The sequence below is a fragment of the Stigmatopora nigra genome, chromosome 1, assembly GCF_051989575.1.
Source record: "Stigmatopora nigra isolate UIUO_SnigA chromosome 1, RoL_Snig_1.1, whole genome shotgun sequence".
Taxonomy (NCBI): Eukaryota; Metazoa; Chordata; class Actinopteri; order Syngnathiformes; family Syngnathidae; genus Stigmatopora; species Stigmatopora nigra.
In genome coordinates, this window is record NC_135508.1 from 14,250,233 (window position 1) to 14,262,674 (window position 12,442).

General features: G+C 44.2%; 2 protein-coding genes across 4 annotated transcripts; both read left to right on the plus strand.

Annotated features, from left to right (window-relative positions):
- Window positions 1-369: 369 nt before the first annotated feature.
- Window positions 370-5,486, plus strand: LOC144207069 (solute carrier family 35 member E2A). The gene is made up of 9 exons (XM_077732292.1): window positions 370-826; window positions 1,775-2,164; window positions 2,781-2,916; window positions 3,086-3,213; window positions 3,594-3,714; window positions 3,785-3,838; window positions 3,908-3,980; window positions 4,137-4,282; window positions 4,548-5,486. Exons 2-9 carry the CDS (start codon window positions 1,882-1,884, stop codon window positions 4,777-4,779), a joined length of 1,173 nt encoding a protein of 390 aa, XP_077588418.1. The 5' UTR covers window positions 370-826; window positions 1,775-1,881; the 3' UTR covers window positions 4,780-5,486.
- A 1,918-nt stretch (window positions 5,487-7,404) lies between these two features.
- On the plus strand, window positions 7,405-10,982 carry LOC144202524 (G-protein coupled receptor 61-like). 3 transcript variants are annotated; one of them, XM_077725337.1, is made up of 2 exons: window positions 7,405-7,573; window positions 9,127-10,982. In XM_077725337.1, exon 2 carries the CDS (start codon window positions 9,282-9,284, stop codon window positions 10,602-10,604), a length of 1,323 nt encoding a protein of 440 aa, XP_077581463.1. In that variant the 5' UTR covers window positions 7,405-7,573; window positions 9,127-9,281; the 3' UTR covers window positions 10,605-10,982. The 3 variants fall into 3 exon arrangements, with proteins under 3 accessions (XP_077581463.1, XP_077581461.1, XP_077581468.1); XM_077725335.1 differs by having other exon boundaries at window positions 7,407-7,713; XM_077725342.1 differs by lacking the exon at window positions 7,405-7,573 and adding an exon at window positions 8,820-8,926.
- Window positions 10,983-12,442: the final 1,460 nt, after the last annotated feature.

The window sequence follows — 12,442 nt, forward strand, 5'->3', positions numbered from 1 at the left end:
ATAATGATTTCTTCTCATTTTATTCAAACGTCACTTGAATTATTGCCAGACAAACTCGCAAAGTGTTGCTTTGTTTAAATTGCCGCACGTCCAACTCCATCCTCATTTTTTTTTGTCCTTCATCTTTGACATTAAATCTTTGATACATTGGGTCAATTTGTTTCCCAAATTGTGAACTGCCTTCTCAAAATGACTTGATGCATCGTAGGTTAAAATTACAATAGAACATGAATGCATTGTTGGCTGAAGTATAGATAAATACTCTGACGCAAAATGGCCACAGTCGCTTACACCGCCGACTCACATTTTAACCATCGAACCTTGAATCTTTAACTTCTCCGAGTGGAAGCTACAATATCTTGTCAAATTTAATTGTTTAATCCCCAGAATAAACGCATCTGATCTCAGCCCAAATGTATTACCAGACCCCAAAGAAAAACAACATCCCCAACCAATTGCCTAAAATTAAATAAAAACTAAATTATTTCACAACTTTCTTTCAATTTCAGCAAATGAATGGACAACGTTTGACGATCGTGTTTAACTTTGAAGGTGCTTTCTCGTCTTCGATAAACACGGCTGCCAATGCGTCCAAAAGTCCGGCACACTGATAAGAATGTCGCTGCGAGATTAGCGCATGTTTGTTATGATGAAGTGTTGCCCCACAGAAGACAATGTCCTCTTCTGCCATTCACCATGATTTGACTGTTTGGCAATCGTTTTTTATCCTCGCTCTGCACCTTTGCGCCCCACGTTGCAGCAGCTAGCTTACGTCAACGTGCAACTTCCTACTAGCTTTGCGACTTGCGGGCGGCTCGTTTTCGTGGTAAGATTCTGTTTGCCCAATGTGACAATTATGCTCATCCATTTGCTAATATATGTCATTTTTCCTGTAAACTGTCAGCGGAATTGATTCGTGCGTAATATTTATGGAAGCGTTTTTGTTGTGTTGCATTGACTATTGTGGTGGTATTGTTGTAGCAAAAGTATCTGGAAATGTGGACCGGTTGTCACAAATTCGTATACTGAATTAAAATTAAAAACGTTATTCGGGTCAAAATATGTGCCGTTCGAGTGAAAATAGTATCAGTCGAATCAATAATTGTGTCGTTCGAATCATAATTTGTTAAGTCCAAAATGTGTAATTGCAGTCAGAATTGGGGTACACATTTATGTAATTCCACACATTTTTTTTATTCGAGTCACCAATATGCACAATTGTAGTCAGAAATATGTGTAATGTGTAGCTGAGATTTATGATGAATCCAACTAAAAGATTTTTAACAATATATATTTTTAACCCCCCTTTTTGGAAAAATATTGTTATAAAAAAATCCCAAAACAACCTGAAAAACAGTTTTCTTCCCACTTTTTAAAATCAGAAATATATTCGAATTACAATTATCTATTAAAAACAATATTCAATCAGACTGCTTACTCTATTAATGTTATTGTTTACATTTAGACAAATAAATAATAGCCTATTTAGTATTTTTCCCTTTTGGACTAAAAAAAAAAAATCCAAATATAAGGGAATATTTACTTGGGATAAAAAGGATTTGTTCAAATGTTTGTCTATATATGATCTATTGACCATCAGAATAGCTGTCAAAGCACTCTGAATGATAGTAATTATGACGTGGGCGGCGAGCAAAAGTACAACAACCCCTGCTTGACGACTACCACGAAACATAGTATTAGAATAAGCAAAGTGCCTGCGCCAAAGTAAACAAACAAGGATAATTGGAACGTTGATCCCCGCCGTGTGTTGCAGGCATCGACGCCAGAATGACTTTGAAGCGAGCTCGAGCGAACACCACCACATGACTGAGCCGAAACCACCCGGACCCTTCATCTGGCGCTTCCCGGGCAGCGGGGGCGATGGCGGGCGACGGGTGGAAAAGCAGCGGGCGTTCTCTCTGGCGCTTTCTGTTCCCGCGCCGTGCCCGTCAGGAACGAGTAGTGCTGGCTCGCAGCGAGAGCCTGCCCAGCGACCGGGTGCTGAAGATCACCGTCACCGAGACCACCGTCATCAAGGCCGGCTCGGGGGTCTTGAACCGACGCTCCCTCGCCTATTTGAGCCTCTGGTTCTTCTTCAGCTTCTGCACGCTCTTCCTCAACAAATACATCCTGTCGCTGCTGGAGGGGCAGCCGAGCATGCTGGGTAAGGGTGACAAAAAGAATGGGACGTGATGGCTATCGTCTCATTTCTAGCGATACCATTCGATCCCGATTAGTATGAGACCCAACTAAAAGACTGCAATTTTGTCTTATATATGGATCAATATTGGTGAATCATTGGATGAAATTACCTTTAGCACAGCTGTTGTATAACACAACTCCTAACCACTTCTACTACATCTCCATCTAGTGGATGAAGAATACAACCTTTCTTCACCACTACTACTATAACAGTCATCCCTCGATTATCACGACTTCACTTTTTGCAAATTGACCTCTTTGTGATTTTTTTCGAGTTTAGAAAAATGTGAAAATCCAAGCTGAAACTCATAAGTGGAAGCCCTTCTTGCTACTAGGACTCGGCATTGAAGAGGGTTAAAAAGTTCATGCACAATTACTACATGCTAGGCTGACTAGTGCCTACTAGTGGACATAAATGGAAGTGCACCCGCGAATGTTTAATTCCACCAAACACACATGTAAAGATTGATTCAGATGGATTTTGAATCAATAATAGAATATTGCAATGTAATATGGTGATATATCACAGAATGGATTTTTTTAAACACCTAAGTGGGTTCTTTTCTTTTTCTGGCCAGGCGCAGTTCAGATGCTCTCCACCACCGTCATTGGCTTCCTTAAGATGTTTGTACCCTGTTGCCTTTATCAGCACAAGTCTCGGAACGAGTATCCGCCCAACTTCATCATGATCATGCTCTTTGTCGGACTGATGAGGTGACTTTCCGATTATCGAGGCCATGTCTTGTCTACATGAACTGTGATATTAGAGGGATTGCTGTAAAGGGCTTTAAATTGCCCTTCAGTTAGATTCAGCACGTGCAGTTTTCTTTCATTCCTTTTGATTATGCCCCAGTACCATTAAACTTTTGTGCCTGTTTTGCAGGTTCACCACTGTGGTCTTGGGTTTGGTGAGCTTGAAGAACGTGGCGGTGTCTTTTGCGGAGACGGTGAAGAGCTCGGCTCCTATTTTTACAGTCATTATGTCCAGACTGATTCTCGGAGAGTATACAGGTAATTACATATTCTTTTTTCAGACACTTTAAAAGTATTTTTAATACATGAAATATAATAAGATAACATACAATGTATAAAATAAAGAATATTAACTTGCAAAAAATTGTAAACATCTAAAAAAAATCATAATAGATAACTATATCTATAAAAATAAACATAACTGGCTGTCAGTGGTGAGAGAGAGAAAAATACATAAACAAGTCGCACTTGACTATTAGTCTCAGTTCCATCGAACTGTGAAAAAAACTGTGACTAAGAGTCCAGAAAATACAGTACTGTGAATAAGATTTGGACAATATCTTGTATAATATCATCTCTCAATGATCAAAATGGTTGTCAGTTCCATAGCTTACCTTTACCTCCTTTTTGTAACGCAGGCCTGTGGGTGAATCTGTCGTTGTTCCCCGTCATGGCGGGCCTGGCGCTCTGCACGGCCAGCGAACTTAGCTTCAACTTGCTAGGCTTTTCCGCCGCGCTCTCCACCAACATCATGGACTGGTATGGTCGCTCTACCGTCGTCCCAGAGTGCCTCAACGGGGCCCTCTTGACACTTTCCCTCCCGTTGTAGTTTGCAGAATGTCTTCTCCAAGAAACTACTGTGCGGTGAGACCTACAAGTTCAGGTATAAAGGTAGAAAAGCGCAAAGTCTCTGAGCGTACCAGAGAAAATTTATTTTTTTTCATGCTTCCAGCCCTCCAGAACTGCAATTTTATACCAGTGCAGCGGCAATCATCATGCTTATCCCAGCCTGGATTTTTCTTTTGGTAGGTCAAGTGATAAATTCCACTTTACACTTACCATATTTTCTCGCATAAAAAAAATGATGACTGAATCGAGGGTACGGCTTATATGCGCATAAAAAGACGACTACAAGCCGAGGACTTGCTGTACATTGTAGGAATTTTGTCTCCGTTTTGCAGGAAACGCCAGCGACTGAGGAGGGCGGTCCGAGCTTCGCCTTGAGTCAGGACATCGTCATGTTGCTGCTTTTCAACGGTGGCCTCTTTCACCTACAGAGTGTCACCGCCTACGCTCTTATGGGACGCATTTCTCCCGTTACTTTTAGGTATGTGCTTAAAAAAGTTATATACTTGAGTTTAAGTGCTCTTCTGTTTCAACTCTTTCAAAAGCATAATACCGCCATCATCTTTTGTTTGCCCCCTTTTATTAAAATGTGAGGCTTTTCCATAACATTTGACTGTTTTAAGACATTGTGTACAGACAGTTCCAAATTCTATAAATGCTGCCATGATTTATTGACTAGTCGATGATCAAATTAATGAACAAAAACTATTTTGGTAGTCGATTGTTAAGCTTGTCTTCTTCCCCAGTGTGGCGAGCACGGTGAAGCACGCCCTGTCCGTATGGTTGAGCGTCCTCGTCTTCGGCAACCAGGTGACCATTCTCAGCGCCACCGGCACCGTCCTGGTCTTGGCGGGCGTTTTCTTGTACAACGAAGCCAGGCGTGCCCAGCGCCAACGCTTAGAGACCGTGGCGGCCCAACAGAAGCGCAAACTAGAAGCGCAGGAACAGGACGTCCAATGTGGCCCGCAGTCTCACTAACGCATTTAGAAGCCGTTCCAGTAAAGGAGGGCGGATCGCCATCCCAAATTTTCAGGTACGATCCGGTGGAGGGAGGGAAGGAGGGGTTCTTATTCAAAGATGAAGTCTTTGTTACTCCTGCGGAACATTTTTTCATTTTTTTTTATTTGATCACTATTGTGGCTGCCAGCCCTCCCAGTCCAAACAGACTTGACATCTCTTGCGGTCAATGGCAGCCAGTTCGTTTCCTTTCAAATTGTTTGTTTCAGCAAGCGATAAAGATTCCACCGAACAAAAGTTGCATACGTACGTGTTTGTTTTTTTTTTTTTTTTTTTTGGGATATCTTTGGACTCAAATCGGAGGTTTTGTTAGAAGTGACAATCAATCATTTCAAAACAAGTCATTCCGAAAATTATTCCATGGGAACAATTTGGGTTTGTTCTTGTGATTTTGCTCTGACCAATGACAGATATTGCCAGGGAACCAGTGACATTGTGCTGTCAAAAAAAGACTATTCTTCTTTTTTATTTTTTTGTATTTATTTTTTTTTCTTTATGACCACTTTAATGATGGCGATCAGCTCTCCCAGGTGAAATTGAATGGGTATTTGTTGCTGTCAATGGCAGCCAATGTGTTGGAAAAAAACATGTTAAAGTAAACTTGTGAATCACGTTTTTTTTATTAAAATGTACATTGCAATCTCAATAAAAGCACTTTTTGTTTTCCACTTCAGATTTCAGAATCTCCGTTTCCATACTCACCATGCTCCATTTACATTGGAAATTGGTAACATTCAAAACCACATTCAACTGCTTTTGGTTTAAGTAGAAAGTACTAATACATGAAAATGTGTGCATTTTCTGTCATTTCAACACGTAAGGTGAGCGTAGTATGTGCACGCAGGAAGGCCGAAATCAGTGTTTCCATGGAAACCATGGTACTTCCCTCCTCCGTGATTGAGTACGGATGGGCTATTTCTGTAGCGCAACAGACACGAGTGCAGTCACAGGACACGCATGTAGGCAACATAAGCTTACACAAGCGTTCTGATTTCATTTCCCGTTTGTGTCGTAACCCTATTAAAGCATCCATTTTGTTACTCGACTGCTATAATGCTATATGTTAGCAACTGTTATCCTTTGTCAACCGCCGTTTTGGAGCTATTGTGTTCTTGTCACTTGACTCCAAGGTTGCTGAATACACAAGTTTTTAGCCCTTATATGCGAATGTTTTTTTTGTTTTTTGTTTTGCTATCGTTTAGAATACTCGTGGATTCAAGCCTTCTGTCGTAGTGACGGAACCCCGGCAGCAGGGGGCGGGAGAGGCTAGGATGTACCCCTGCTGGAAACCCATTAGTTACCTTTTCCCTCCGGTGTATTTAAAGCACTCCTTCAATTGGTTGGCTCTTTTTGTTTGTTGGTGTAAAGGTCATCGTGTTGCCAGTTGAATTGGATGTCTTTTGCTGTTAAAGGCATGGAATTATGCTTATGAATGTAATACATTTAATGTATGTATGCACAAACATAAGAAAATGATTACCCTTCCATTACCAAATGACCACATTATTATTAATTACCTTTCGCACATCTCTATCTAATGGTTGCACAACACAAGCCCTTACTACAACATCTCTATCTAGTGGTTCCACAACACAAGTCCATACTACAACATCTCCATCTGCACAACACAAGCCCATACTACATCTCCATTCTAGTGGTTGTATAACACAAGCCCTAGTACCACTACTACTACTACTACCCCTACCACCACTACCACTAATAATTATACTACTACTACTACCCCTACCACCACTACCACTAATAATTATACTACTACTGCCACCCCTACCACTGCTACCACTAATAATTATACTACTACTGCCACCCCTACCACCACTACCACTAATAATTCTACTACTACTACCACTACTACCCCTAACACTACTACCACTAACACTACTACCACTAACACTACTACCACTAACACTACTACTACGACCACTAACACTACTACCACTAACACTACTACTACTACTACTACCACTAACACTACTACTACCACTACCACTACTACTACTACTACTACTACTACTACTACTACTACTACTACTACTACTACTACTACTACTACTACTACTACTACTACTACTACTACCACCACTACTACTACTACCACTACAGCACCATCTAGTGCAGTGGTGGGCAAACTGGTCCTTGAGGGCTGCTGTGGGTGCCGGTTTATGTTCCAACCGATCCAGCACTTTAACCAATAACATTTCTGCAGAAAACAAGAAGCACCTGACTGCACTCCACTGATTCCATTTGCAGCACACCAGCTTGGTAAAAACAGGTCCTAATTATGCGTTGGAATGAAAACCTGCAACCACTACGGGCCTTTGTGTAATAGTTTGCCCACCCCCTTTCAACTACCACCACTGCCACCTCCACCACAACTACTACTGTGTCTTATAATCTGGTGCGCCTTATAGTATAGTATGGAACAACTTTTCAGGTCGGCTATTCATTGAAGGTGCGCCTTACAGTTCGGAAAATACGGTACTTTCCATTTCCAACTGAGAAAAGTCATTAATTTAATGATGTTGAGGCACTAGGACCCAGTAGAGTACATAATGTGAGATTGGGTGTCTCCTGTCTGCCTGCCTGCCCACCCACCCTGCTTCTCAGCTCAGCATGCTTCTGCAGTTGCCCTTAGGCACCTACTAAAGCCAAAACTGTGTGTGTGTGTGTGTGTTTGGAGGAACTAGGCGGGCGGTCAGAGTACAGTAGCAGACGATGACTAGATGAAAGAGGCCAGGTGAGACAAGAGCATCACACTCTTCTCTTTCTACCACCATGCCGAAGAATGCACGGCAGTTGTGTTGATGGATGTGTGTGTGTGTGAATGAACGTTGACTGTCAACCTGCACAAGAGCGAGACGCTCTCTCCAGACTGAGGTAGGTTACGCATTTTATTGTCACACACACTCCTTCCTATTCTGTGAATGAAGTGTGTTTTGGGTTGTATGAGGGCAAAAAATATAGATTTTTGTCGAGGTGGATGATTAAATGATTTTTTTTTTAGTTTGATTTTGCAATTTGTAGTGGAAGAGAATAACATTGGTTTTGACCTTAAAGTGCCTTGCTCGTAGGAGCAAGTCACATGGTTTTCCATTGGCAGCCACTTTTGGAGCTCGGGGAGGATATTTGGACCACCTTTGATAGAGAGAGTAGTAGTAGTAGTACAGTACGGAAATGGCAAATGTGCTTCATTCAGGTGACTTGACTTGGAATTGAAGTATTTACAGCTTGAAAAATGCTAAGATGGAGGCAAGAATATTCATTTAATTTTAAGTTTGATACATTTTTGTTCATATTTTCATTTGGCAATTCTCCAAAAGGTGTGGTTTGACCATTCATTCATTCATTTTCTGAACCGCTTATCCTCGCAAGGGTCACGGGGGGTGCAGAAACCTATCCCAGCTGACTACATGGAGCAGACGGGGGATATCCTAAATCGATGGCCAGCCAATCAAAAGGCACAAAGAGACATACAAGAAGTCATACTCATACCTAGAGTTTTCAACCAGATAGTCTAGCATCTATGTTTATGGGATGTGGGATGGAAAAAACCCACTCAAGCATGGGGAGGACATGCAAACTCCACTCGTGACCCGGGTTCGAACCCTCGATGCACTAACCAATCAGCCAGCGGGCCACACTATCAGTGTCCTTGATTTAACTTACTAGGCATAAGAAGAGTATCTAATTTGCTCCATTGACAATTAATAGTGAACCAAACAAAAAATGCTTTTCTGCATTTGCCACGCAGTTGAGATGTTGTTTCTGCCCTGTTTAATTAGGTTGAAGGTGACCGTAACCTTTTGACCTACTGTTATTGTGACGCTAGCTTGGTACATGTGGGCAGGAAAAGAACAGGCGCCTACTAGCACGCCGAATGGAAAAACGCGCCCATGCAGGTGTGCGGCATATGGAAATGTACCAGAGTCTTTGTGCTCGTTCCACAACTTTTACGGCGCGTGCGACTTTAGAACCGTAAACACGGCGCAACGGCCAGGTCGCTTGAGATGATCCTTCACTTTGCTGCTTTAAATCAACCGTGAAATCAACTGGAATTCCAATTGATACAGACAACACAAAGAGAATTCAGGTTGGATGTATTTTGTGCATACTCGCCAACCTGGGCCAATTGCTCCCCTTATTAATGATTGCAATTCCCCTTATTAAGCGATTAAAAAGAACAAAGCACATAAAGTCTTTGTCTTGTTTGGGAACGTTTGCGTCCCAATTATTGACATGGGCATTATTTTTTTCCTGTAAATGAAAATTGCAAATCTTTTTTTCTTTCAGAACCAGAAGGTCGAAAGGGCGACAAGTTCATTGAGAACACGTCAATTCCGACGGCCACGACAAAATCCATTTCCCGAGATTCTCCCCGGGAAGGAAAGGATGGGCGATGGGCCCGTGACGCTCAGCGGACTCTCCCCTCCCGGCCCCGCCCCCTCATGGAGAACCTGGTCTCGGCGAGTCCCCCCCGGAACGCTTCCGTATCCAGCCCGCCGTCCTGGGCGTCGGCGAACGCCTCCGACGCCGGCCCGGCCGGAGTGGACGTGAACCGCTCATTGGCTCTCTGCGCCATGCTCCTCATGGACGTCCTGGCCGTGACGGGCAACCTGGCCGTGATGATCGTCATCTGCAAATCGCCGCACCTGCGCAAGTTCGCCTTTGTCTTCCACTTGTGCTCGGTGGACTTGTTGGCGGCGCTGGTGCTGATGCCCCTGGGCATGGCGCCCGACGGCCTATCGGCCGACGGCGCCCTGTGTCGGAGCTACCTGTGCTTGAGCGTCTGCCTGCTGAGCGCCGCCATCCTCACCATCTGCGCCATCAACGTGGAGCGCTACTACTACATCGTGCACCCCATGCGCCACGAGGTCAAGATGACCCTGGGGGTGGTGGCCCTAGTCCTGGCGGGGGTCTGGACCAAAGCCGCGCTCATGTCCTCACTGCCTTTCCTGGGGTGGCTGCTCCAAGGCGAGCGGGGTGGGGGTACTACCACGCCGCCGCATTGCTCCCTCCACTGGGAGGGCGGCGGGACGGCCCGCCTGCTCTTCATGGTCTTCTTCGCCTTCCTCTATTTCCTGTGCCCCCTCTTTATTATTCTCTTAGTCTACTGCAACATGTTCAAGGTGGCCCGAGTTACGGCCACGCAGCACGGCCCGCTCGCCACTTGGACCGACGCGCCCCGGCCGCGCTCGGAGTCGGCCGGCAGCAGCGGTCGCCGCTCCGCCGGTCGCCGGGGGACGTTCGGCAGCGGGAAGGTGGCGGCCATTCTTGTGGTGGTGGGAGGCCAGTTCGTCTGCTGCTGGTTGCCGTATTTCTCCTTCCATCTGTACTCGGCCGCCGCGTACGCCTCGCCGGCTTCGCTGGCCCGCTTGGAGAACGCGGTGACCTGGATCGGGTATTTCTGCTTCACCTCCAACCCCTTCTTCTACGGCTACCTCAACCGTCAGATTCGGGAGGAGCTGGGGCGCCGCCTGGCCGGCCTGTTCAAGCGTGCCGGATCGGGCCAGGGGGAGCAGCTGCCTAGCCGCGAGGCCTCCATCGAGGAGAACTTCTTGCAGTTCCTCCAGGGCACGACGTGCAACCTGGAGTTGCGGAACTCACACGGCAGAGCCAGTGGAGCGGAGACGGGAGGCCAAGGCCCGCGGGAATCGTCTGCTCCGCGGAACACGCCGGCTGACTTCCATGTCCCCGGGCAGATTCTTGAGGAGACCTCGGAGTTGGTACAACGACAAATACTGAACAATCGACCAAATGTCTTCCACTGAACGTGCAAAACGGCACTAGAGTGGCGGTGGCCTTCCGCCAAATGATCTATTTACATTTGGAATTCAGGCTTTGTTGAAAGTCCCACCCGCGACACGTGGTTAAATGAGAGAACCTCGTCAAAGGGTATTCATAAATATTTTGTTTCAGACTCAAGCTGATCCACAACTATAGAAATTGGCCCAGCAAAATAACATAGTGGTTTGCCTCATAGTCCATAGTCAGGAATAACTGAGTCAAGAACTCGTACAAAAGTTGTTATGTGGCGTATACAATTTGAAGGGATCAGAAAAAGTATACCATTTTATATATATTGTATATGTATAGGTGGACAGGTACAATTTTGATTTATTTCCACAGAAAAGAAGTCTGCAGGTTGTTCCTCAAAAAAGTATATAGTCTGCAGGTTGTTCCTCACTCACGTCCAAAAATGATAAAATTGAGTAAAGTATAGTAAGGTAGTTGGACTTTAATTGAAATCCGGTCAACAATGCTCCACTTGTTTGGCGCGAGCCTTTTAGAACATCTCTCGTCGGTCCTTTGAGATAACGCCTAGTAGACGTCCTGTGAAAAATCATGCGTTAACGTTGGCTCTTTTGCATTTTGAATCCTTTCACTTGATTTCTTCTTTCCAATTTAATCTTTTTACAGTATCTTCCTTGTCATTTTTCACGACCTCGTGACAGCGCGCCCTCCTTCTCTTCAGATAAACACGGGTTAGCAACGAAAATGGAGTACACAAGGAGCCTTATCTGCACGTGAAGTATTTACAAATGGCCAAATCGCCGCCATGGGATTGTGCCTTGCATTTCTTAGGAGCACGTCACGTGTTGATGGGTACACACGCTAGCGGAGCGAGTGCTCCTGTATTTGTGATTGATACAAACAGGCGTGTTGTGGCTACACACGTTTGTGAGCGTACTATATCGCCTTTGGCCTCAAAAGTCTTGCGTCTCAGGGGGTGGGGTACGCAAACATTTGGTTGTGAGCAGTGTTCCAAAGAAAAGGACACGCTACGACCCGTGTTCGCGACGGACGTTGTATGTCTCGTATGAGATGGTTCTTCTTGTGGACGAGTCTGTTTTGGACCGCTTGTGCGATCATAAGGCGAGCCAGAAGAGCGTTCACAATTTGCTGGACGCCAGAACAAAAAATAGTCGCTTTGTCACAGGGAGACCAAAGAAACAAAGGGTCTTTGTTCTCTTTGATGGCCTTTAAAAGTGGAATATTTGTCGTTTTTTTTTTGTGTTCAAAGCCACGGCCAAGGCCGTACAAGGACTTGTCCTAAATCATATCATTATAAATCCAGACCATGTCTGAAAGCCTTTGGAAGTCGTCACCAATAGACTCAACACAAAACTACTGCCATTTTCAATGTTTAGACAGTTTGCTTTTAGCAATCATTTATGAATCCTACTTAAGAACCAAAAGATTGCTTTCATTTGGTTTTTGAAGTTTTGCCCTTCTTAGGATGTTGTAGGTTTTGGATGCCATTTGATATGATTAAAAAAAATAAAATTGCAGAAGGTAAATGTATTGTTGTGATGTCATCAAAACGTCGGTGTTTGGTGACAGTTGAGTTCTTTATTGGACAACTGAAGGCAGAATGCAGATTCCACCAAGGCTCATTTCCAATTTTCTCATACAAATTTAAATTTGAACGTGTCACTACCATGTTTTACCACTAAATAGCGCTAATAGTCTGAAGTGACACTAGTAAGTTTATGGTACGTACTATATATGCTTGTAAAGCAAAATTTCGTTTCCAACTTTAAATAACTGGCAGTCATTTAAGAAAATGGTAGAAAACACACCAAAAAAAGATCTTGTTTTTTGAGTA